This window comes from Rhagoletis zephyria, unplaced genomic scaffold, assembly GCF_001687245.7.
Source record: "Rhagoletis zephyria isolate East Lansing unplaced genomic scaffold, Rhagoletis_zephyria_1.1 Rzeph_scaffold_03271, whole genome shotgun sequence".
NCBI lineage: Eukaryota > Metazoa > Arthropoda > Insecta > Diptera > Tephritidae > Rhagoletis > Rhagoletis zephyria.
The window spans coordinates 42,642-66,050 of record NW_016160354.1 but is presented as its reverse complement, the minus strand read 5'-3'; the positions used below and the strand labels follow the sequence as shown (position 1 = coordinate 66,050).

The 23,409-nt window shown below is 33.7% G+C and overlaps 1 protein-coding gene and 1 long non-coding RNA gene across 9 annotated transcripts in view; both read right to left on the bottom strand.

The window, feature by feature from the left end:
* Positions 1–41: 41 nt before the first annotated feature.
* The window catches only part of bves (popeye domain cAMP effector bves), a 49,194-nt gene continuing 25,826 nt past the window's right edge, over positions 42–23,409 (bottom strand). For 7 of the 8 annotated variants that reach the window (XM_017623623.1, XM_017623619.1, XM_017623620.1 and 4 more), the window contains 5 exons: positions 11,826–11,983; positions 10,965–11,067; positions 10,735–10,884; positions 10,534–10,669; positions 6,573–7,155 (listed from right to left, as the gene is read on the bottom strand). In XM_017623623.1, the coding sequence (XP_017479112.1) occupies positions 7,004–7,155; positions 10,534–10,669; positions 10,735–10,884; positions 10,965–11,067; positions 11,826–11,983 (699 nt within the window). In that variant the 3' untranslated portion in view covers positions 6,573–7,003. Of the gene's footprint in view, positions 187–3,483; positions 3,517–6,572; positions 7,156–10,533; positions 10,670–10,734; positions 10,885–10,964; positions 11,068–11,825; positions 11,984–23,409 lie in introns of those variants that run through there. The other variant, XM_017623627.1, reaches the window with a different exon arrangement.
* LOC108368718 (uncharacterized) overlaps positions 13,516–23,409 on the bottom strand; it is a 25,796-nt gene continuing 15,902 nt past the window's right edge. Inside the window, exon 3 of the long non-coding RNA XR_001848410.1 lies at positions 13,516–13,533. This is a non-coding gene — a long non-coding RNA (uncharacterized LOC108368718). The remainder of the gene's footprint in view (positions 13,534–23,409) is intronic.

Below are 23,409 nucleotides of genomic sequence, written 5' to 3'. Positions count from 1 at the left end.
GCGGTGACAATTCGTGGGCGCTCTATCGCTAACCTCCCCCCTCCAGCGCAGGCCGGGCAGTTGTACTGTTCTGCTTTTGCTCGTAATAACGATATTTACACCTACGCCATATATGCTACACTCACACAGCCGTCTCGTGATCAGTCTCATCTATTCTGCCCAATCGCCAGGAGTTGGGATCGCCCGCTAAAAAGTAGTAATTTTGTATCAAATTAAATAACAAACATTAATAACATTTTACATTTCTACATATATGTAGTAGTTATGCATAAGACGATAATAGATTCGAAAATTAAGCTTGTGGAATATTACACGTGAAGCGAACAGGTAAAAAAAGTTAATGCTCCCGATTTTAGTAATATTTGGTTATGATATACCTATACATTAAGCCGTATCACGATATATGAAAGAAAAAAGTTTAGCGTGTGTCAGTTTTATTTAAACACTTATGTCGAGAGAAAATTTTACGTATTAAAAAAAAATTGTTTGGGCGCCCGCTAAAAACCTATATAATTGACCAATTAACAGTTTTGGCCTTCAAACCCGTTTTAATTTATGCCTTCCCTAATTTTGGAATTAATATCCCGAGATTTTTATTTTTATGCTATAAACCTAAAGCTCTCAAAAAACGAGCACGCCCTTGCTTAAAAGGGTTAGGCTTTATTCAATTATAATCCTGAGCGAAGCCTTCTCGGTGACATAAAAATAAAAAAANGGTGCATAAAAAAAAAATTACACTCAAAATTTTTTGCGACATAAGTACTCAAATAAAACTGACACACACTAAACTTTTTTTCGTGATACGCCTTACTATACATGTCCTCCAGCCAAAACCAAATGTAAGTGGTTTAACGGCATAAAGTTTGGCTAACGAGCTAAAGGACTTTACATATGGTTTTGACCTATCGGCAGGTATGCACTACCGCAAATCTCATTGCACTTAAAAATTTGCAATAAAATAACTAAATTAGTGGAGTTTATGCTTAATTTAATTTTCAATTGGATATGTGAATGTTAAAATTTACTGTAGTAGTTTTATTAAATTTTTCAAAATTTGCTTTTATAAAGTTAGCCTTTTTATTTTATTTTATTTTTTTGAAAATAAACTAAAAGTACGTGGTACGCATATTATTCTTTGTTCACTAGCAGTAGGTGCCTCCCCGTATTCTTCGGACTAAAACTAGTAAAACTGTAAAAAAAAAATGAAAATTCGCTCAGAGCGAGAGAATAACAATGAAAAGTACGGGATCGCTTTCTACTAAAAAATTTTAACCTCTGTCAACTTCAACATAACCTCCAAATTTTGATTGTAAATATTTGCTTATTTTGTATGTAAACACACTCAGCTCACACATGTAAATAACCAAAAATACTTTCAAATTCATTAGAATCCACTTAAACAAGTAATTAAATATTTACTTTTCAACATAAATTAGCAAACACACTACAGCTGATCGTTTGGCACATTTACCAGAATTGACCAGCAAAAAATCTACGGACTAAAACTGGTAACTTCTGACAGAGAGAGTACCTTATTTACTCTCCTTTTAGTCCACTCAATAGTCAAAGAACCGAGTACGGGGGGATCGATTTCCAGTAAAATCTGACTGATTCTGACTATTTCTGACTAGTCCGGACTCGTATGGGATCGCAACTAATGCTATCACCAGCCTATCAGTGGTATTAAACTCATATACATAGTTCTGTTCGCTATACAAAAGCCAGTAAGAATTAGCCAGTAACAAAATTCAGAGAATAAGTAATCTTACTCTCTCCCAAATCGAGAAACTTACTAAGTTTTGCGCGAAAAAGAATTAGCAAACATTTGCAAGCTTCACTGCCAGCTAGCATCCACAGTTGTATTTCGAGCATAATAAATTTTTTAAATTATTTCAGGTGGAAAACAAAACAGGACCTATACGTATATTTCTTCTTATTCTGACTTTCTTCAACATACGCTTTAATTTCTTTGTGGAAGTCACTGCCGGATTTCCTATATCGACAGTGGTGTTGACTGCGTTGCGATTACGAATACAGCTTTTTCAGCTGAGTATCGTTCAAATGTTTGGAATTAATTAAATTAATTGAATAAACAAATATTTACATATTATTTTCATTAGTAAATCGCAACAAGATTGTTCATTTTTAAATTTAACAAACTTGTTGATTCAAATTATTGTTGACAAAAATGCAACCGTGTGCTACAATCCTGCTTGCAAATTCGTGCTGGGAAAATTTTTTAACGCTCGAGCTGGTTGGTTTAAATTAATGTTAGCCAACCTACATACGTGATCTAAGTTTAAACTTGCACTGAAAAACTGGGCGTTATTAGGGGCTTGTCAAGAGACAGTCCTGTCTATATGTATGTATGTTTGCTAAACCAAGTGTCGCTGTTTGTGATTGTTGCATGCAGTGAAAATGACTCCACAATTATGAGAGTACATAAAACTAAAAATACAGAGCAAGTCAAATAAAAGCTTTTAAAAAGGAAATATCCGCATTCATGCAAAAAAAAAAAATCAATGCAAATTTAGCAAAACATGCACTCACAATATACAATACAATATCTAGGGAAAAATAATTGCATTATTATCGGTCTAAAGGTTTGCATTTATTTGTCCATTTACAATTATATTACATGAAATACACACATTATATACTTGTTAATTAAATATATACTACACATATATTTATATTTATTCAGACAAAGGGCGCATTGGCAGCGGACACCACTTGGCTCATATTTCATACAAAAAAATATGATTGAATTTATAAATCGATTTCGCGAAAGTGACAAGTCGCAGGGTAGTGCTTAATAGATAATATATAGATCTCACCGTTATCCTATTAGCCGACCAGACTTATAAGTTGCGGAATTAGTGAGTTTTTAAAAAAAAAAAGTTTCAAGGAATTCAATTAGTACGCACGTGCTTTTTTGAAAATCAGAATTTTATACGGGTTTGAATATTTTTTTAGAAATGAGGGTTTGAAAATTTTTTTCGATTTCATTTTCCAAAAGTGTTTTCAAAATTTCGAAAAAAAAGTACCTAATCCGCTAACTTTTAGCAAAGTTGTGGGCATTTAAAAAACAGCACGTTATTTTCAAAAATCGATATCTCGAAAACGGCTGGACGAAAAGAAATGGAAAAATTAGGGAGGCCTCTCTCAATTGGTACCATAACATAAAAAATAAAAATCGGACATGCAAAAGCCAAGTGGTGTGCGTGTTGGGCTGGAATGCCCCATTTACATATAGTCGTCATCAATGCATACAGTCCCATTTAAAAGGTTTTTGGAAATGCGTTTTGTTTTACAATCAGTTTATGTGCTACCATATCATGGCGAAAACTGAAATTTGTCAAATAGGGGGCTTTTTGCATTGATTGTGAGGATATGCAGTTGCATATAAATGCATGTATGTATGTTCATACGCGCTTTCAGAAATTACCGCTCTACATGCATGTAAATACAAATTTAACTTACCACAATCATAGTATCTCGATATCCTCGGTATGGCTGCTTTTCGCCACAAAAAGTTGGATTATTAACGCAACAGTTGTTTTGTTGGAAAAAAGAAACGGCAACAAGAGAAAAATATACATATAAAAATTAAGAAAAAATAAATATAAATTTAAATGTTCTAGCATACAGCACAACTTGCAACCGCATCATTCAAAGAATAACAACATTTTATGTTAAACTACTAACTGACTACATTTCTACATACATACATTCATATGTAGCTCGTAGGTACATAAATTTGTACATATGTATAGAAAATTGTACGCAAAAAATCACTTACCAAAATCATTACTCATTGTCAAATGCAATGTTTTTCACACTTAACCTAAGCAGACTTATGGCAAAAAAATTCGCCATTTCTATCTGGAGTAGAATAAACATGTTCAGAGAATTCGTTTTTGTATATTTTTGTTTAATGTTTTTTTTTACTAATCATTACTTTCAAAAGTACCTGGTATTTACATTGTTGTTTGTGTTGTATGCGTTGAGCTTTTCAAATACAATTTAAAAACTGTATTACTTTATGATTTGTCTGTATTAATGAATATGTGAGTTTTAGAATCAGTTTATCGTAAATTTTAAATAGCTTTCAGATATAGAATTTTTACTCGTTATATCTCAATGTGGATCCCGGGATTTATTACTGAAAAAATATCCCGAAATCCCGGGCATATTTTTTGGCATCCCTAGTTCATTCGTTATATAAGAGAAAATGAAAAAAAAAAAATCTCAAAAATCAATGCTAATTTTTAGTGACTTGAAACTTTCACTTTATAGTACTAAAATTTAACAAAACTGCTGACTCAAAATCTGTCTAAGAAATCGAATTGAAAAGTTAAATATTTCGGTGGAAATTTAGAAAATATACATAAATAAAATCGTCAAAATGTCAGATTATTGATGTTCACCATTACTATTAAGTGATAAAAATAAAACTCAAAGTATGAGACCTCCGAAATACGGTTTTTTGATCGTAAACACAGATTTTGCGGGTGTATTTGCGACTTTGGTGTACAGTTTTCTGTTACTCAACTGGGTTCACACTTGTGGAATTCCATGTTACGCGACTTTTTTAAATTTGACTACGTATTATTATTATTTTTTTCTTTTAATTTTTTTTTTTTTAATTCAAAAAATATAAATCTTTGATAGAAACATATCTGGGTGTGATCGCGAGTTTTTTGTGACGCTTAGAACTTCTTGAGTTTTTAAATAAAATTTAAAAAAAATGTAACGAGTATTTTACGTCTCTGTTTTTTTCGCGAATTCCCTTCAAAGATGGACACTTTCATTTACAGTAGGGTTGGGACTATCCGTATATTCGGATATCCATGTATTTGGATCAAATCCAGATATCCGGTTAATATCCGTTAATTTTATTATCTGGATATCCGCTAAATATCCGGGTATCTGGATATTCATATTTTTTAATCAATTACAACCCCTAGTCATACTTTAAAGTCTCTTTTCACAAAAACTTATATTCGAGCCTTAGGTCGCTTTTAACTTTCCCTGTTACATACACATCATTTGCTACAAGAGCGTCATAATCCAAACAAAATTATTTTGAGTTAAGTATGCAGTAGCACACTTAAAGAAAAACTGTAAACTTCAATGCCGTTTGACGCTCTTACAGCAAATTAGCGATATGTATTTCAGACTTCCCTTGAGTGATAGCAGAAATTGGCGCTTTTATAACGGCTGTATGACATTTCATATAAACTGAATAATTAAAGCCTCGATTTTATTGCTGATCATGTTTAAGGTGAAGCTATGAAGTCTGATAAAATTACCCCAATTCTATAATTCCTGACGTACGATTAAGTGCAACGCTCCATGTTCAGCCAATTTATGATAGTACTCTTCAATTTAGCAGAATTTCCAACGACATACCTACTTAAAAACTATATATACATATATATGTACCCTGCAGCAATTCAGACTCACCCCAGGTTAGCCCTCAGATAGTCCCTATTGTTACCAGCACTAATCCCTCATAATTCCCCTGCCATTTTTAGCATTGGCGTGTCATTGGAAAAGGACCGGTCCAATCAACACTGACCGTAAGATAGTCCTGGTTTAGTCCAATTTTGGAGATTTTTTTCGTTGGAGTAAGATTGCGTTCTGCACTTCGCAGATTCTTTTTCATAATTTGGAAACACAAAAAAAAAAATTATCATTTTATAACCATGTTGCTTCTGACGGCATTTGAGAACCCGGACCCTCCTGAAAGCTAACAAATAGTGGCAAGCATCTCTGCGCACTGAGCTACAGCCACGCATCTAAATGTGTGTTCAAATGTTCACTTTTCATCAAGACCAGACCAAGCTATTGGGACATTTACAGGGTGGTGTTCTTTAAATTTTGTTATTGAATAGCAAGACAACACCACCCTGTCACTGCCAAACTGTACTTTTCGTCTATCTCTAGACCGGTACCTTGGGGACTGGTCGAAGGCTGACATTTTCGATGCAAGCAAATGTCCAATTCTGACCAGTCAAATTTTAACCAGTGAAGTACTAGTCCTTAACGGAAAATTGGCCGCCTTATTGCTGCAGGGTATGTATGCTATTTGCACATGCGCATACAAATGTAAAAATGTGCAACTGCGGAATCAGCCTTGTTAAATGCGGCTCGTAAAATAGCGCTTTAGTTTCCCTCCCCTTAATATTTAGTATCCAATTGTAAATGCTTTGTATAAACTTTTTTTTTATTCACATTAGCTTACACAAATACACAAATTTATACTAAATTTTAGTTTGTAATTACACTTTGTCATAGGATTAGCTTTGCTTCTCTTTCTTTTTGGTACAAGTACATAGTACATATATAATTTAAATACAAATGTCTAAATTTTAATTGATTAATAAATAAAAATACATTTCGTTTAATGAGCACTTTTCAGATTGATCTTAGATGTCGTCTTCAGAATGGTGGTTTTACATACATATATGTACATATAATTAAAAACATGTTTTACAGTGCAATAATAAATAAATTTTAATGAAAGAGGTTTAGAAAAATTAGGAATTGGTTTATTTTTTTTTTTAAATATAAATACACAATATATATGTATGCACATATTTGTAAATGAACTAACATACAACATGTATGACCGTACATACATACATACACATGTATGTATTTATATTTATATAAAACATTTAGAACTTTGAATGTTGGTTTATAAACTTATAAAAAAGCTGTTATGTGTTTAGATGAATGTTAGTTATGCATAAATATGTACGTAAGTAAGTAAGTATGAGTATGATGGCATTTTCGGGTATCTGTGTATCTGGGGGACGGTGGTGGAAGCGTTGGTGGCGTGTGGGCGGCATTGGGCGTGAATGCAGTCAAATGACTGTACCGTTAAGTTTAGCGTCATTTGCGTTTGCACCTGCACCTGAGGCCGCGTTTTTTGCCTGCGCTTACGATTTTGCGATTTTATATCGCTCGCTTAGCCTCAGTCATTCATTTTCAGTTAGCATGGAGACGTTAACTCTTTGCGTGCGGAATTTGTATGGCCAGCAGATGGGTATGGGATTTTTTCGCTTGTCGCTTGCACTGGTGGATTAGTCACCAAACGCATTGTTTTGGTGTTATAGGTACGGCCAAGTAATGGTACATGCTCTTCTAAAAAAAGAACAACAACATAAAGAATAAATAACAAAAATATAGGATACGAGTACAAGTAAAATCATATATGTATTTGCATAAATAAACATACAGCTTTATGTGCACGCATACTCAAATGAAAATGGTTATTTTTGCATATTTACATATGTATGTACATCCATATGTACATTGGACCATACCAGGAAAATGTTTAGCGCAGACCCCTGAGTTTAAAGTACTTGTGCAAGGTAATTTGGAAAAACATAAAAAAAAATTTTAAAATTTTTAAAGTATAATAAGTACAATATCGATGTTCGTGTCGCGAGGAGACAATTTTTCCCCCAAAGCTCATTGACCTCAAGTACCCGTTTTTGTAGGCACCCACCAGACCTCAGTTCTTACCAGCCTAACGTACCACCCTAATGTCAGTAAATTAAAGCTCTCCAAAAATCGTTAAACTTTTGCTAAGTAAGTATTTCGATTATTCCAGTAGAACTACCGAGTTCTGTAAAAAAGTAAAAAAAAAAAAATAAAAATTTTAAATTGCCCGACAAAACTTCCCTAGACTCAGGGGTGTACGGCGAAATTTTTTTGTTTGCTAGTAAGATGGTAGGGTCCAAGGTGCATATATTCTAAGTGTATGGTTAAGTGATGAGTACGTAAGCTCAAATGATTGCAAAAATCCAGCAAGACGAAACTTAAAATTTTGTATTATTTTGCGTTTAAAAATATACATATGACATATACGCGTCTATTATGTGCACAAATAATATCTATAAAATATTCAGATGCGTATACACTACATATAGGTATGTACATATGTACGAGTATAATGTAAAACGAAATACATATTATCTTCACCAACTTACAGGTACTTAATAAATGAAAAAAATTTCAAATTAATATATGTATGTATTAGCGTGGACCAGAAAATCCGCTTTATTAGAATTTTGATTAGTAATAGCAAAAATATGGTTCATTAGCTTTAAAAAAAATCTGTGTGAAATTTGAAATTTTTTGGTCAATATCTTAGGCTCACCCAAGTCCATCAAAGTTAATATGTTCAAAAAATAAAAATTAATAAATAAATTAATTAAAACATTTATTTACTATAATTGCAATAATCTTCTAAAGTATTGGTCCTACATAATTTGGTATACGGACCTTTTTTGTAGAGAATCGAATTTGTTAAAAAAAAAAAATAAAATTAGTACTTGAACTTTGATGGACTTGGGCGAGCCTAAGATATTGACCAAAAATTTTCACATTTCACACAGATATTTTTTTAGAGCATAATGATTCATATTTTTGCTATTACCAATCAAAATTCTAAAAAAGCGGATTTTCGGCACACGCTAGTATGTACATATGTATATCGATCATTTTCAGGAAGAACGTGATATTCCAAAATATACATAAATACATACATACATCCACAGAAATACGTTTACTTATAATTATAGTTATAATAATTTCAAAATATTAAATATGCCTTGCTCAAAAAAAAACTGAAAAAATATACTTCCACGTGCACATATCGTGACAATTTTAAGAAAATACTTTACTTTAGATCTTTAGACTAAAAAATAGGCGCAAGAAGAGCAAACGCCTCTTTTCTATGACAACCTACTAAATTTTGTATGGGGCACCGCTTTACTTTGTTCTATGTGCAAAATAAGGACTTCCACAAAAAATTTAGAAAATAAGAACAAAAAAATTGTAAATGCGTTTTGGGCTGAGACAGTCCGTACTAACTACCCATATAAAATGTTTCTTGGTATTTTTCAAGTTAATAATTTGTAAGCTGGTGTTACTTAGTACTTGAGAAAAATTTGAAAAATACTGCACTTTTGCCGAAAAGTACTAAAAAATACAGTCTTTTGAGCTTAATATTAAAAGAATTGATCTGGCGATTAATTAAATTACGCGAATAGTTTTCAATTATCAGGCATGTGCTGCAAAACGTACGATTTGAAATCGGTGCGATTTGTAATCGGTGCGATTTGCAAACTCTTTTTGAATATTTGTAAGGTAATAAATATTTCAAATGGAAATGGCGAGAAACACATCATTTACGTCATATCCATCGATTCAGTGCCATATTTTGCCTTTTTGTTAAGAAAACTCCATAGTAGGTTTTGCAAATCGCTGATTTCAATTCGTACGATTTGCAGCACATGCCCGAATATCTCAAATTTATTGGATTTAAATTTTTTTAGTCTTGGTAACGAGCCCTAAAAATTATTTAAAATTTTTGAAACTTTCGTAGAAGTTGATTTCTTAAGGACCACCCTACTACCTACCTTAATATTTTTTAAACTAATAATGATTATTCAAGATTGTCCCCGAAAGTTTTAATAACATTTCTTTCTTTATGTCAAAAACTATTTCTTATTTCAATTGCCACATGTAATACTCGTACAACCGGTTTTCTGAACAGAGTTATTTGAGTATTTCACTATTCTTCTTCTTCTTTATTGGCGCTGTAATCGCCTAAACGATTTTGCCCGAGTCCAAATTCGCTTGCACTATGTCCACATATATCGTTGTAAAGATCATACAGCCCATCGTTAAATCGTCTGCGGTATTCGCCATCGCCAACGTGTAAAGGTCCGCGCGCATTTCACTGTTAAGTTATGTTAATATACATTTGGGGTATTCACAACGGTGTCGTAAGTGTCGTATATCGTAAACTTGAAACGGCTAAAAATATATTTAGGAGGTTCGTAATGTACTAAAAAATTTTAGTTGCATTTCAGCAGCGAATTTAGATAGGGTCTTTCTACATTAAGGTAACGATATGTATGTTTGTCTATCTACCCGCTTACAATTAAAATAAGAAAATAAAAAACTTTATTTACAGAGGTGCTTTATATGCACATAATTTACAAACCTTGTATGTAAATATGTATGTACAAGTATGTATGTATACACGAAAAAAAATTTGTTTGGCCATACCGTTAAATATGTATATTAATAAAACAATACTAACTTTTAGAAATCCATAAAAGGCATTCAGTATTGACAACAACCAACTACATACACATACATATACACATGTATCCTTAAGTAGTTAGTAACGTTCTGCCAGTACGAAGATAAACAATTAAAACTTCTTAGCATTCGAAATACACTACCCAATCTACGGTTAGTAACGCTATGTTAAATAGTATGATTTTATGTACGAGTATTAGTATGTATTGACCAACAGATGTCTCATTAAATATGCAGTTTTCCAAATTTACATTCTCCACTTAATATCCCCTGTTTCCATAACGTACTTATCGACCTATAAATCTAGATTTCTACCTTTTTCACACAACACACAAACAAAAACAAAATATCTATTTAGGTAGTAGGTACATATGTATGTATGTATATCATTCGGAAACTCACCTTGAAGTTGGCGATTTATTAATGCCGTTAGTCCATGACCTTCCACATTTTTCTTCATAATCAACATTGGTTTGTCTTCTGCATCGTCATAATTGGCCGTTGGCAAAAACCCGTTACTTGCTATAGACTCACTCACCTAGCATCAAGTGGAAGACAAATGAAGTATATAGTATATAGTAGCAGCACAGTTATGGCACCAACCTGAGTTACTTGCATTAGCTTTTTAACGACATCCCGCCCCAAAATATGATCGAAGACCGATTGTAAAAACGGTTCGGCCATTATAGATAATTTTAATTTGTCACGATGCCAAATAAGAACACGTGACTCTTCCATAGCCATTATAGATACCTGTGAAGATTTAGAAATAAAAGTGTGTAAAGGAGGGATGCAAATCCAAAAATCCTTCTTAATCCTATTTAAGTACATACTTGAAAATAATCGTCAGTAGAGACTCCAAACCATTCGGGCGAATCTAGGAACTGATGAGGAAATACTATATGCAAAGCTCTTTGGTTCTGTGATACAACCAATCTGAAAAGGAAAATGTGAAACATTATTTATAAATATAAGTACTATATATATATATATATATACAGTTAGAACTGATTCTACATAAGAATTCTAACGTGTTTTCTTTTTTAAAGTTCCTTGAATCGCAAATCAGGATAAATAACTATGTTAGAATTCGATTAAGGAATGATTAGAAAAACATAAAACATTAGAAACCAATTAGAATTCAACGTTAGAAGGCGATTAGATATTTAAACTTTTTCTCGATATCGGGTTTTCTAATCGTGCTCTAAACTAAATGTTTGTTCGGTAAATGAGCGAAAACTACATACATCTACGTCTACTCTAGGACTCATATTGTACATTAAGGTGGTTCTTAAAAAATTAAACTAACGGTTTTTTTCTGTCTCACCCTCTCAATCAGTAATACCACGGTCATAGATATTACATATAAATTTTGGTCCCGATTGGAGCCGGTTAAGGCGTGTCACAAAATCGCCAAAATAGATACTAATAATGTCGAGTATATCACATATATATTTTGGTCTCGATCGGAGTCGGTTAAGACGTCTTCATAGGGTAATCTGAACTTTGCCCCCTGTGCGACACGCCTCAACCGTCTCCAATCGGGACCAAAATTTATATGTGATATCTTCGACAATAGTAGCATCGAAGTAGGGGTTAAGGCTTAGGAAATCTGATGTAAAAATTTGCTTCCTACATTTAAGGACCACCTTATTGTACATACTTATGTATTTATGTAAACTATTTTTACTTACTTCCCAGACAGTACGAGTGATAAGCTATCAACTTTGGTAACTTTCTCCTGTGCATACACCTCCTGGTACTTCAACGATCGTATTAGTTTCATACAATTCAATATCTTTTTGAATTGATGCCTCGTCACGCGGAGTGGCTTAAATAAGCTGGCGTACACCTGCAAGTACATACATATGTCAAATTATTAGTTGAACTAAAAGATTTGTATATACATATTTACATCTGCACATAAGGGTAGATCAAAACGAGAACTGTATTTTTGTATTTTGAAATCGATTAATATTAAACAGTGCCGTCGGGGCTTTGAAACTTTACATATGTATATGTATTTTACACCGTTAAAAACAAATATTTTTAGCTCGATTAAGATTATTTCCCTGCATATTGAACTGAAAATATTTTGGTAACAACTTTTTCATGACCGATAATCAAATTTCCTATATAAAAACGTTGTTATTTAATGTAATAGTAAATACATCAGGCATGTTAAAAAAAAATAGTTGGTTAATTTTTAAAGTTAAATATCCCTCATAATTTTAATTTTTGAACATTTCTGGAGAGAAATATTTTTATTCGATCAAAAAATATTTATGTATTTTTAACGATTTTATAGCGATTCTACAGAAAATACGAAAAAATCTGATTTTTCTACGTATTTTTCGACCACCCTAATGTACATATGAATAGCGATGCTGTTGATTATATTTTTTCGATTTTTTCATTCTAAGCTTGCTATAGTCAGGTATGAATTTCAAGGGGAGGTTGTTTTGAGCAATAGGTATCACATCCGCTTCACGACTATCGGGTCTACGTAACCGGAATGATCCAGATTTATATCTAGCCAAGGACTGTCACCACAGGAATACTCCCCAAGAACTATTTGGGGAATTTGTATGCTGTTGCAACCACAACAACAACCAGCTTCATAACTGTACGTAATTTTGATCACTCTTTTGTGCCACTTGTTTTATTGGCCAGTGTTGACGCGCGTGACGAGTACCGAAGAAGAAGATGAGGTGGCGTTCTGCACGAGCTGTATACAGGCCGCCTTCGATTCGCCACTGGCATCGACATAATCAACCACATTTGCCATCATGCGTATGGATCCTTCGACTCGGATATATGTAGATGATTAAATAAAAAAGAAGCGAAAACTGCGTTTATTAAAATTTTGCCGCGGAATTGCAGAGAATGCAGAAATTTGCTCCCTATTTAGAAGACTTCCCTTTGAGTTCTGAATAAACAAAATATCAATACGTACATACTTATATGGGCAAAACAAATAAATATTTGCATAACTTAATTGAAATTGGTAGGCTTCGAAAGTTGCCAGTCAGCGCTTGCGTATGGGATTGTAAACGAAAATATTTACATCTTGTTGCGCAGCAATTGCAAGCTCATCTCAGATTGCGAATGCAACTCATGTTCTAACAGACATGTATTCGCAATAACACCAAAATTAACACGCAATTAAATTTACATAACGATCGAGCAGATGCTATGTATACATAATTCCTTTAAAGTTTCAAGCCGAATGTTTAGATACAAAAATAAAATAAAATAATGCAAACAAATGCTAATTGATGGATGATGGAAAATTTCTTTAGATTTTTCAGTAATATAATTAAAGTTTAATTTTCCTTAAAAATTCAAGAATTTTCATACAGTAACATGAAACATGCTCTATATGCACATACATATGTATGACTATATACATATGTACATCCATACATAAGTATTTGTTGAGATATACATATGTACATATGTATGTAACTCATATACATCATTCATACATGCTTAAATACATATACATACATACATATATGATAAAGTGCGGTTAAACATAGCAATGCAACCGCTTTTTGTATGCATTTCGCTGCGAAAGCGAAAGTGTACTTTCTCTTATAAATACCAAGATATCCCGTTTTTGTAAAGTCGCAGAAACCACTTTCAGAAATAAAAATTGCAAGGAGTTACTACCAAATGAAAGAGCGCAAATCGCTAAAAATGCTGTCAAACCCACGACTGTTGGCGGTGTGCCGCATTTTTGGCAAGTTTGCGTATAGTTAGAAAAAAAATTTGAAAAAGTATGAAAAAATACTTCAACTTAATTTATTCTTCAGATATGGAGGCATTTGAATATTAATGCAATCGACTTTTTATAGAATGTGATTTTCAGCCTACCTTAATGTTCATATGTACATACATACGTATGAACATGCAAACCCTGTAGGGAAACTCCGAACTGGTGAACTAAATTTGTAGTTCCGTACTAGATCTTTATCGCCAAAACCGAACCAGGCCGATAGTAACTAGATCGCCACCAGTTCAAAAGCAGAGAGATGTGGTACTTTTAAAAAACATTTTTATTTTTAGATATCTATATCTAAAATGACGAATTTAGAACTGGTTCGAAACTATAGAAAAAGGGATGCAGAACAAACTAGATTTTATCTGGCGAATTTTGAACTAGTTCGGAACTACCGAAATAGGGATGCAGCGGGGGGCTTGTTTACTTTAAATAGATTTTCGCTTGGCTGGTTTTTCGTTTAAATACGCTTTCATTCTGCACTTCGCAGAGCTTTTTCATAGTTTGGTAATACAAAACTAAAATTTGTGTTAACGTTTTAACATTTTGGGAATCTAACCAACAACAGACAGAACCTCTGCAAGTTCAGCTACAATCAAAGGTATGTAAATGTGTTTTCAAATGCCCAATTTCATTTACATTCATTCAAACAAATTTGATTTCAAATATTTCTCATGCACATGCAACTTGTATGAGATCAACCGAAATTGAACGGCGTGCGTATGAAGCTAACTCAATTTCCAATTTTTGTTCTGCGTGACATTTTGATTTGACGTTTCGCTCAATGAAATCAAATGCAAACGCATGCAAGTCAATTTCGGGTGACGCAAAAAAACTAATTCGACGGCATGCGTACCAAAACGCAAGCCGCGAATATTAGGTTAGCCTGTTAATTGTCTTTTTTTAATTCAGAAGAAAAAGTTCTTTTTTGCCAAATTCGATAAGCATGCCTTCTACCACACCGTGTGACAATACTTCTTAGTTATTTATACAAATGTAGTGAATCTCGGTTTTTAGTTTTTTATGCGCCCTATTGAAGGTTAAAGAAATAAAAAAAAATAAAATCTCTTCTAATTTTTTATTCCAAGTAACCTAAGTAACATATGCATACATCTTCCTGTTCAAACCCCTTTCCTGTTTGCTTTCTACGGCAGAGAAAGCAAACAACAAAGGTATGCAGCAGTTTTCCCACAGTCACCACCAACACTTCAACGACTAGTTCCTTTCACAAAAGTTTAATGAACCGGGAGGTCGTTTTTTCCCTCGAGCAGTCATCTCACCGCCCAGCCAACAGCTTCGGTTCAGATTGCTGTGTCATGCTTGATGGCCCGCAATAGTACTAAGAACTTCCACAGAGTAAACGTCTCCAAAGCCACCGTCTAAATCCGACGTACTAATCACTACTACACACGACACTAATAATTCTGGATTTTGACTTCGAATCGTACAGAAAAGCACAGATTGGTAGGTGCCAACGAGTGGTGCAGGAAGTACCAGTAACGGCACCAATCAGTGACAAAGCATCTAGACTTGGTACTTTGCTGTGATCGCAAGACAGTGATCGAGGTATCCCTTAACAAAATAGAGGGAGATTGGACACCAACGAACCCAGCGTAAATATTGGAGATGCTCCAAGAGTCTAACCCAGTTATATGCACGCGCAATTGGAGAATGAACAATGCGGAGCAAGAGGATCGATTTTTTCTCAACACGCTTAGATTTTTGGTATACTGATTTTGAAAACCGATTTCAGATCGTTAGAATTAGATTTAATTTGAAGTTTCGTAACCAAATAACTGTTGTGTAAGAAATTAAAAGTTTAACTAATTTTTTTTAGCTCGTCACTTGTGTATCGTATGTTTTAAGTACATACATATGTACACATGTACTTGCATATGCATGCAAGCCGGATACTTACGGTACATGCATGCTGTTGTAAAATATATATTGAATCTATTGTAATTGTAAGCATTTATGATCATCAAAATGACACAAGACTGAATGGATCCAAAATGTGTTTGCTTCAAATTCGCTTGTTTAGCGCGAAATGGCAAACAGTGAACTGGCAACAAAAAAAAAAACAATAATAATAACAAAAATATTGGCTGCAGTAAGCAAAGCGTCATTAAAAATCAAATTACCTCCAAGCGAAATAAAATATTACATTACTAACCAACAATAACGTGAACGACTACGATGACACTACAAGCAAGCGAAACAGAACGATTTCTGAAGATCCGCAACGGTGCTCATAACAACACCGCAGACATCACTGATAATACCAGAGTCACGTACGCCACTCGCAACCGGCCAATGATCCAACGATACAAGCGTCCAGCAACAGAAATTACCAATACCAAGCCATCATCCACAATCGCCGCCAGTATATCCAGCCAGCATTTCTCACCCTGAGCAATCTTATAAGCCTGAGAACGAATATAAACTGAGCAATTTGATCCAATGCAGCTGGAGCGTAAAACAATTAGCAGAGATTCTCACGCAATGACCATCTGCAATAGCGAAACTGTAACCGACATCGCCTACACCGACAACTACTCTGCATCCTTTATCAACGACTTAACCACCCACTTAGGTGGCTGAGCATAGTTTTTGCATAATACATACATATGTAGTATGAATGAGCGAGGCTTACAGCTTACAGGCGCTTGTGCATACGTGTGGGTTAATGCCCATGAATAAACAAAAGTGTTCGGGTATCTGTGGATCAGTGTACCTTATGCACATATGTATGTATGTACATAGGTATTACGTACAAATGTATCAATAAAATTCTGTAAATGCACTCATCGCAAGCCACGTTTTCACAAAGAGGTAGAAAGCTCTACGTATCTACATACATACATATGTACCAAGTATTTGAGTGACTGAGAATATGACATATGTATGTGAAAGAACAATGACAATAACTTTATAAAACTTGTACGAAATGACAACAGGATGTCAGCACCAGATCAAAGGAGCTTATTTGCCATAAACAAAATCATATAAATCAAAGTTTCAAACTATATACAAAATTAAGGAAAATTTAACGAGTTTTCATCAAAATTTTGAACTTTTCACTCAGATTTTTTTTTATTCTTCATATGCAGTTTTAAAAATATTATAGCCAATTTTATCTTAGTATAACCATGTACAAATTTGTAGTGGCAAAGAAATCGTGTTGATTCTTAATAATTTTTTTTTTCTCTAGGCATTTTTCTCCATACAAGGTATGAGCCGACTTTTTTTTATATGGAAGAAAATACGTAGAGCTGTATATGCCATTTCTATTATTTGGCAAGGAAAAAGTGAGACAGCAGGCAGCTAAAATATCAGATGTCAAAGCTCCTTGGACACTACTTTTCAGATGTGTGTGCTACAAACATTCATTCATTTATGTATATGAAAGGATCAAGCCAATTTAAAAGCTCAACAAATATACCTACATGTATACATATTCATTTAATTAACCTCTAACAGTCGTAGTAGGTGGGCCAAGAGCTACTACATATTTAGCAAGCACGAAAATATTTGTTTAAGCTGTTAATCTAAGCAATATCAGAAGAGCTAAAGAGTCAGATCCGCACTCTTTGCAATATGTGTAAGTACTTATGTACATATGTACTTATCTCTGTATTAATGTATGTATGTACTTTGGTAATACGGTTGCTTAGAGCGTAATAGTAAATATATGTTTAAAATTACCCGGCAGGGAGATCCCGCACAAAAGAAATTCTCTAAAACCAGATAAATATGTACATTCGTATATGGACTAAGAAGCTCCATAGAATTATTTTTACGTTCGGTATTGAAATTGATTGAGTGTTAACATTACAACGACCCACAAGAAGTATTTTATAAAAAAAAGGTCAAAATTTAGATTTACCAACTTTGCTTAAAGTCCAGTTAAACATACTATTCCTGAAGCTAAATAACCGATCTATTGAAAGGTAGCCATGAAAACTTCCCCTCCACTTTCCGTGTCGACTTGCCAGCAGTCAATGTTTTGATCGCTTTTTTTTATTCCCGACGAAATGAAATGAATTGCTTTTAAAATGGCCTTCTTTTAGAAAATTAAAATTTCATTTTCCATTTTAATAATTTTTATACAAGTTTTTGAAATATTNTATAAAATAAAGTATGCAATGTGTGCCCTAGTGCGTCGCGCTGAGAAGCACTTTTCTATAATTGCACTGAGTGGAGCGTTTTTTTCATTTGTTTATGGTTAATGGTCGTATTACCACACAACAAGCATTGGGCATTATTAGCTTTTTTTAAAACCAAAAACTGTAATTGGCACTCATACTCAGACATTTTGGGCATTGTTACATATATAGGTGGCAACCACGCGCTAAAATTACGAATAAAAATATTCAACGGCGAAGCATAGTGTTACTCTCATGAAATCTGAAAGCAGACTGAATTGAAATTCGCTGCGTCGTTTCTGTATACGTATAAGCGCTGCGACGCAGACGCTACTCGCGAGTAGCGTTTTGCCCAGCTATGATCTAGATGGAGACATATTCATTTAATTAACCTCTAAGAGTCGTAGTAGGTGAGCCAGGAGCTACTACATATTTAGCAAGCACGAAAATATTTGTTTAAGCTGTTGATCTAAGCAATATCAGAAGAGCTAAAGAGTCAGATCCGCACTCTTTGCTTATTTACTTATCTCTGTATTAATGTATGTATGTATGTACTTTGGTAATACGGTTGCTTAGAGCGTATTAGAGCGTAATAGTAAATATATGTTTAAAATTACCCGGCAGGGAGATCCCGCACAAAAGAAATTCTCTAAAACCAGATAAATATGTACATTCGTATATGGACTAAGAGCTCCATAGAAATATTTTTAGGTTAGGTATTGAAATTAATTGAGTGTTAACATTACAATGACCCACAAGAAGTATTTTTATAAAAAAAAGGTCAAAATTCAGATTTACTAACTTTTGCTAAAAGTCCAGTTAAACATACTATTCCTAAAGCTAAATAACCGATCTATTGAAAGGAGCCATGAAAACTTCCCCTCCACCTTCCGTGTCAACCTACCAGCAGTCAATGTTTTGATCGCTTTTTTTTGTTCCTGACGAGTTCAATTGTTGTACTTTTTTCTTCGGTAATTGTGTTTTAGCAGATACCTATTTCAACAAACAACTTTTGGACATGGTTACTTCTCTTATTTAAAACTAAATTTAAACGAATTGCTTTTAAAGTGGGCTTCTTTTAGAAAACTCACCAAATCATTTTGCATGCAGATGAGTGGTGAGCTTAGTAATATAGCTATATTTTGTAAACTAAATTTGACCAAGATCAGATGACATTTACAATTTTCGCACACAAGGGTTAAGAAATTTAAAGTTTTCTTTTCCTGAGCTCGGAGCTTCTTTACTAATTTCGCCCACAATCAAGACTGGGGCGCAAGCAGCTCTTCTAAAGTGGAGAGGCTGACTTTACTACTACGCATAATGAACTATTCTCATTATTACCTAAACTGCAAGGAATTCTTTGATGAGGCTTGATGGGCAAAGGATTCCTGGCAGAGTTATATCTGGCGAAATAATTTAATAGCAGCATATGCACGAGTTTTTTACGCGTATGCTACTAAAGTCAACCTCCTTCGACTCTTCCGCAGAAATCCCATTGGGAGTTTTTTAGTCGATAGACTTAAGGTAGGTACATATGTATGTATACCTTATCGTGCGATGATAACAAAACTTTGTACTCTTGATATACATATGTATGTATGTATTAGTGAATGTAGTTTATATAAATATATGTATGCATATGTTTTTGGTGGTCATCCTGCAAACTTATTGACTCACATTTAGATTAACAACTTTTTGCGATACTTTTTAGCATGACATTGATAAATGACCGCTTATTTGATAATGTTGATAACAAATTTCATTANAGAAATTCTCTAAAACCAGATAAATATGTACATTCGTATATGGACTAAGAAGCTCCATAGAATTATTTTTACGTTCGGTATTGAAATTGATTGAGTGTTAACATTACAACGACCCACAAGAAGTATTTTATAAAAAAAAGGTCAAAATTTAGATTTACCAACTTTGCTTAAAGTCCAGTTAAACATACTATTCCTGAAGCTAAATAACCGATCTATTGAAAGGTAGCCATGAAAACTTCCCCTCCACTTTCCGTGTCGACTTGCCAGCAGTCAATGTTTTGATCGCTTTTTTTTATTCCCGACGAAATGAAATGAATTGCTTTTAAAATGGCCTTCTTTTAGAAAATTAAAATTTCATTTTCCATTTTAATAATTTTTATACAAGTTTTTGAAATATTGGTATTTTTATTTGCTTTCCAAGGTTTATTTCCTTTAAATATTTATAACTACATTTATTGTTGAGAAGTTAAAGCAGAAATAATGAGCCCCAAGTACCCCATACATAATACTCTCTACGCAGCTTTGACGAGAACGTTTGTGTCCTTAGCGCACTTTACCGCATCTTTTTCCTTATATTTTTAGGTTAATCTGGAAATTAACTACAATTCGCAATTATTCGCAAACAAGAGCCAAACTGAATGAACGAAGAACATATCCGGACTCGTCGGACTAAATATGGGCAAATCCGAGAAATGGTCAACCAAAAATAAAAATAAAATCCACGTAATTCGTATTTTCATATTTTTGTGTCAAAAACTTTATAGCAAATATTTTACGAATCTGATCCTAAGACCGGTTTGACCGGTTTTCCTACGCAAATACTCCTCTTGTTCACCAGTAATCAGGTACATCAGTCTGATGTTGTTTTACTTTCTTGTTACAGTTAAATTAAAGTTTTAGTTCTCCTACCCTCGTTTCTTCGCGTGTTGATTTCGTCTCTAATAGTAACTGATGTTGCAAAATTTTTAAAGTGTTCGGTTTAGCTGACGCGACTTGACGAAGTTTGCGTAATCTTCCCTAACTAAATGTTTTTTTTTTTAGTTTTTTTACTGTAATTTCTGGTATGGTATTTATGTTGTACTGTTTTTTTCCAATCACTATTATTCAAGTCTCACCAAATCATTTTGCATGCAGATGAGTGGTGAGCTTTATAGCTATATTGTGTAAAATAAATTTGATCAAGATCAGACGACATTTACAATTTTCGCACACAAGGGTTAAGAAATTTAAAGTTTTCTTTTCCTGAGCTCGGAGCATCTTTACTAATTTCGCCCACAGTCAAGGCTGGGACGCAACCAGCTCTTCTGAAGTGGAGAGGCTGACTTTACTACACAAAAGTTGCGTTCCAGATGCTTCACGATATTCACGAAATTCACGATTTGCCGGAACAGCTGTTTTCTCCATTAATAAACCTTATGGGAGGTGGTCACCTGGAACGACTTCCTGTAAAAACCTGCAAATCGTGAAGCATCTGGAACGCAACTATAATGAACTATTATCATTATTACCTGCCTGATGGGCAAAGGATTCCTGGCAGAGTTCTATCTTGCGAAATAATTTAATAGCAGCATATGCACGAGTTTTTTACTCGTATGCTACTAAAGTCAACCTCCTTCGACTCTTCCGCAGAAATCCCAATCGAACTACTTAAATTTACTTGGCATTGGGAGTTTTTTAGTCGATAGACTTAAGGTACATATGTATGTATACCTTATCGTGCGATGATAACAAAACTTTGTACTCTTCATATACATACATGTGTCTGTATTAGTGAATGTAGTTTATATAAATATATGTATGGATATGTTTTTGGTGGTCATCCAAGCAAACTTATTGACTCACATTTAGATTAACAACTTTTTGCGATACTTTTTAGCATGACATTGATAAATGACCGCTTGATTTGATAATGTTGATAACAAATTTCATTGCACTCATTCTGTCTAAGTAAAAATTCCATTCAAAATAATTAAATGCAACAACAATGAAATAACAGTTACCAAAGTACTTATAGACTCCAAATGGCACAATAGAAGCACCAAGCGTGAAAGCGTGCCTTTTCTCACGTGAGCCATAGACCCAAGCAGCTTTTAACTTATCGCCAAAAGTCTGCGAATGAAACATTTGTTTATCTAAATCGCAACCAACGCAAGGTGAACCATTTCAAAAATTTCACAGGNTCCATTCAAAATAATTAAATGCAACAACAATGAAATAACAGTTACCAAAGTACTTATAGACTCCAAATGGCACAATAGAAGCACCAAGCGTGAAAGCGTGCCTTTTCTCACGTGAGCCATAGACCCTCTAGCAGCTTTTAACTTATCGCCAAAAGTCTGCGAATGAAACATTTGTTTATCTAAATCGCAACCAACGCAAGGTGAACCATTTCAAAAATTTCACAGGAAATTTCATAAACAATGCAGGCGACGTCGTATGACGTCCAATCGCCAACGTCATAGCCATATTCCATTTTACTAAACGCGCTCATATGATCTCTGTTGGTTGGTCTCGTGGCCGCATTTGCCCCCAAAACATCTATGAGTATTGTTATTGTGTTAATACTTACGTAAATATTGACTTTTGTGAATATTAATGTATGTACATTGGGCTGCATCACCAAAAAAAAGTTGCGGTTTTTCTGCCGGGATTACAAAATTTATTATATTCTAAGACGTCCACCAAAATGTTTCGAAAAAATATTAAGATTTAAGCAAGCTGAACCGATTTGAAAATACCTCGAAAAATAAAGCTTTTTATTATGACTAAAAATATNTATTCTAAGACGTCCACCAAAATATTTCGAAAAAATATTAAGATTTAAGCAAGCTAGACCGATTCGCAAATACCTCGAAAAATAAGGCTTTTTATGACTAAAAATAGTTTCTTAAAAAACTTTTTGAAAAAGGTCCCCTGAGATGACAAAACAGATTAGGCTTAGAAAATCTGCATAAAAACATTTCAATATCTTTTCAACGGAATCGTAATCAGGGCTGCCATCTTGGCTCAAACCGTGCCATTTTTGGCCCTATTTTACATCAAATGGCACTTAATTTTTCAATTTGACACAAAGTGCCAAAATGGCACTTTTGAAAAATAGTTCTTTTTCTCAACTAAACTTTTCTAATTTCTAAAGATTATTCAACTGGTTTATCTAATTTTGGCATTGCACTTTTGTTTTAGAAATGTAGTTCTTATTTTATTGCTAAATGGGAAGGATTAACAGGGATGGAACCTTTTTTTGGCACTTTTACTTTTCTATTTGGCACATTTTGGCACTTTTTTATCACCAATATGGCACTTCATAGCTAAGGATAGTTGGCCGCCCTGATCGTAATAATTAGATTTTTGATGTTGTTTTTTACTTTTTTCAAAGAATGATTTACGAAAAACTTAAATAACTGGTTCAAAAAACAAAACGCTTTAAGCTTACAAAATTTACATAAAAATATTTAAAAAAAATAAAAAAAAACATTGAACGGAATCGTAATAATGAGATTTTTGATGCGGTTTTTAAAATTTTTTGAAAGATTGCCACCAAAAGTATTTCGGAAAAATATTAAGATTTAAGCGAGCTGGACCG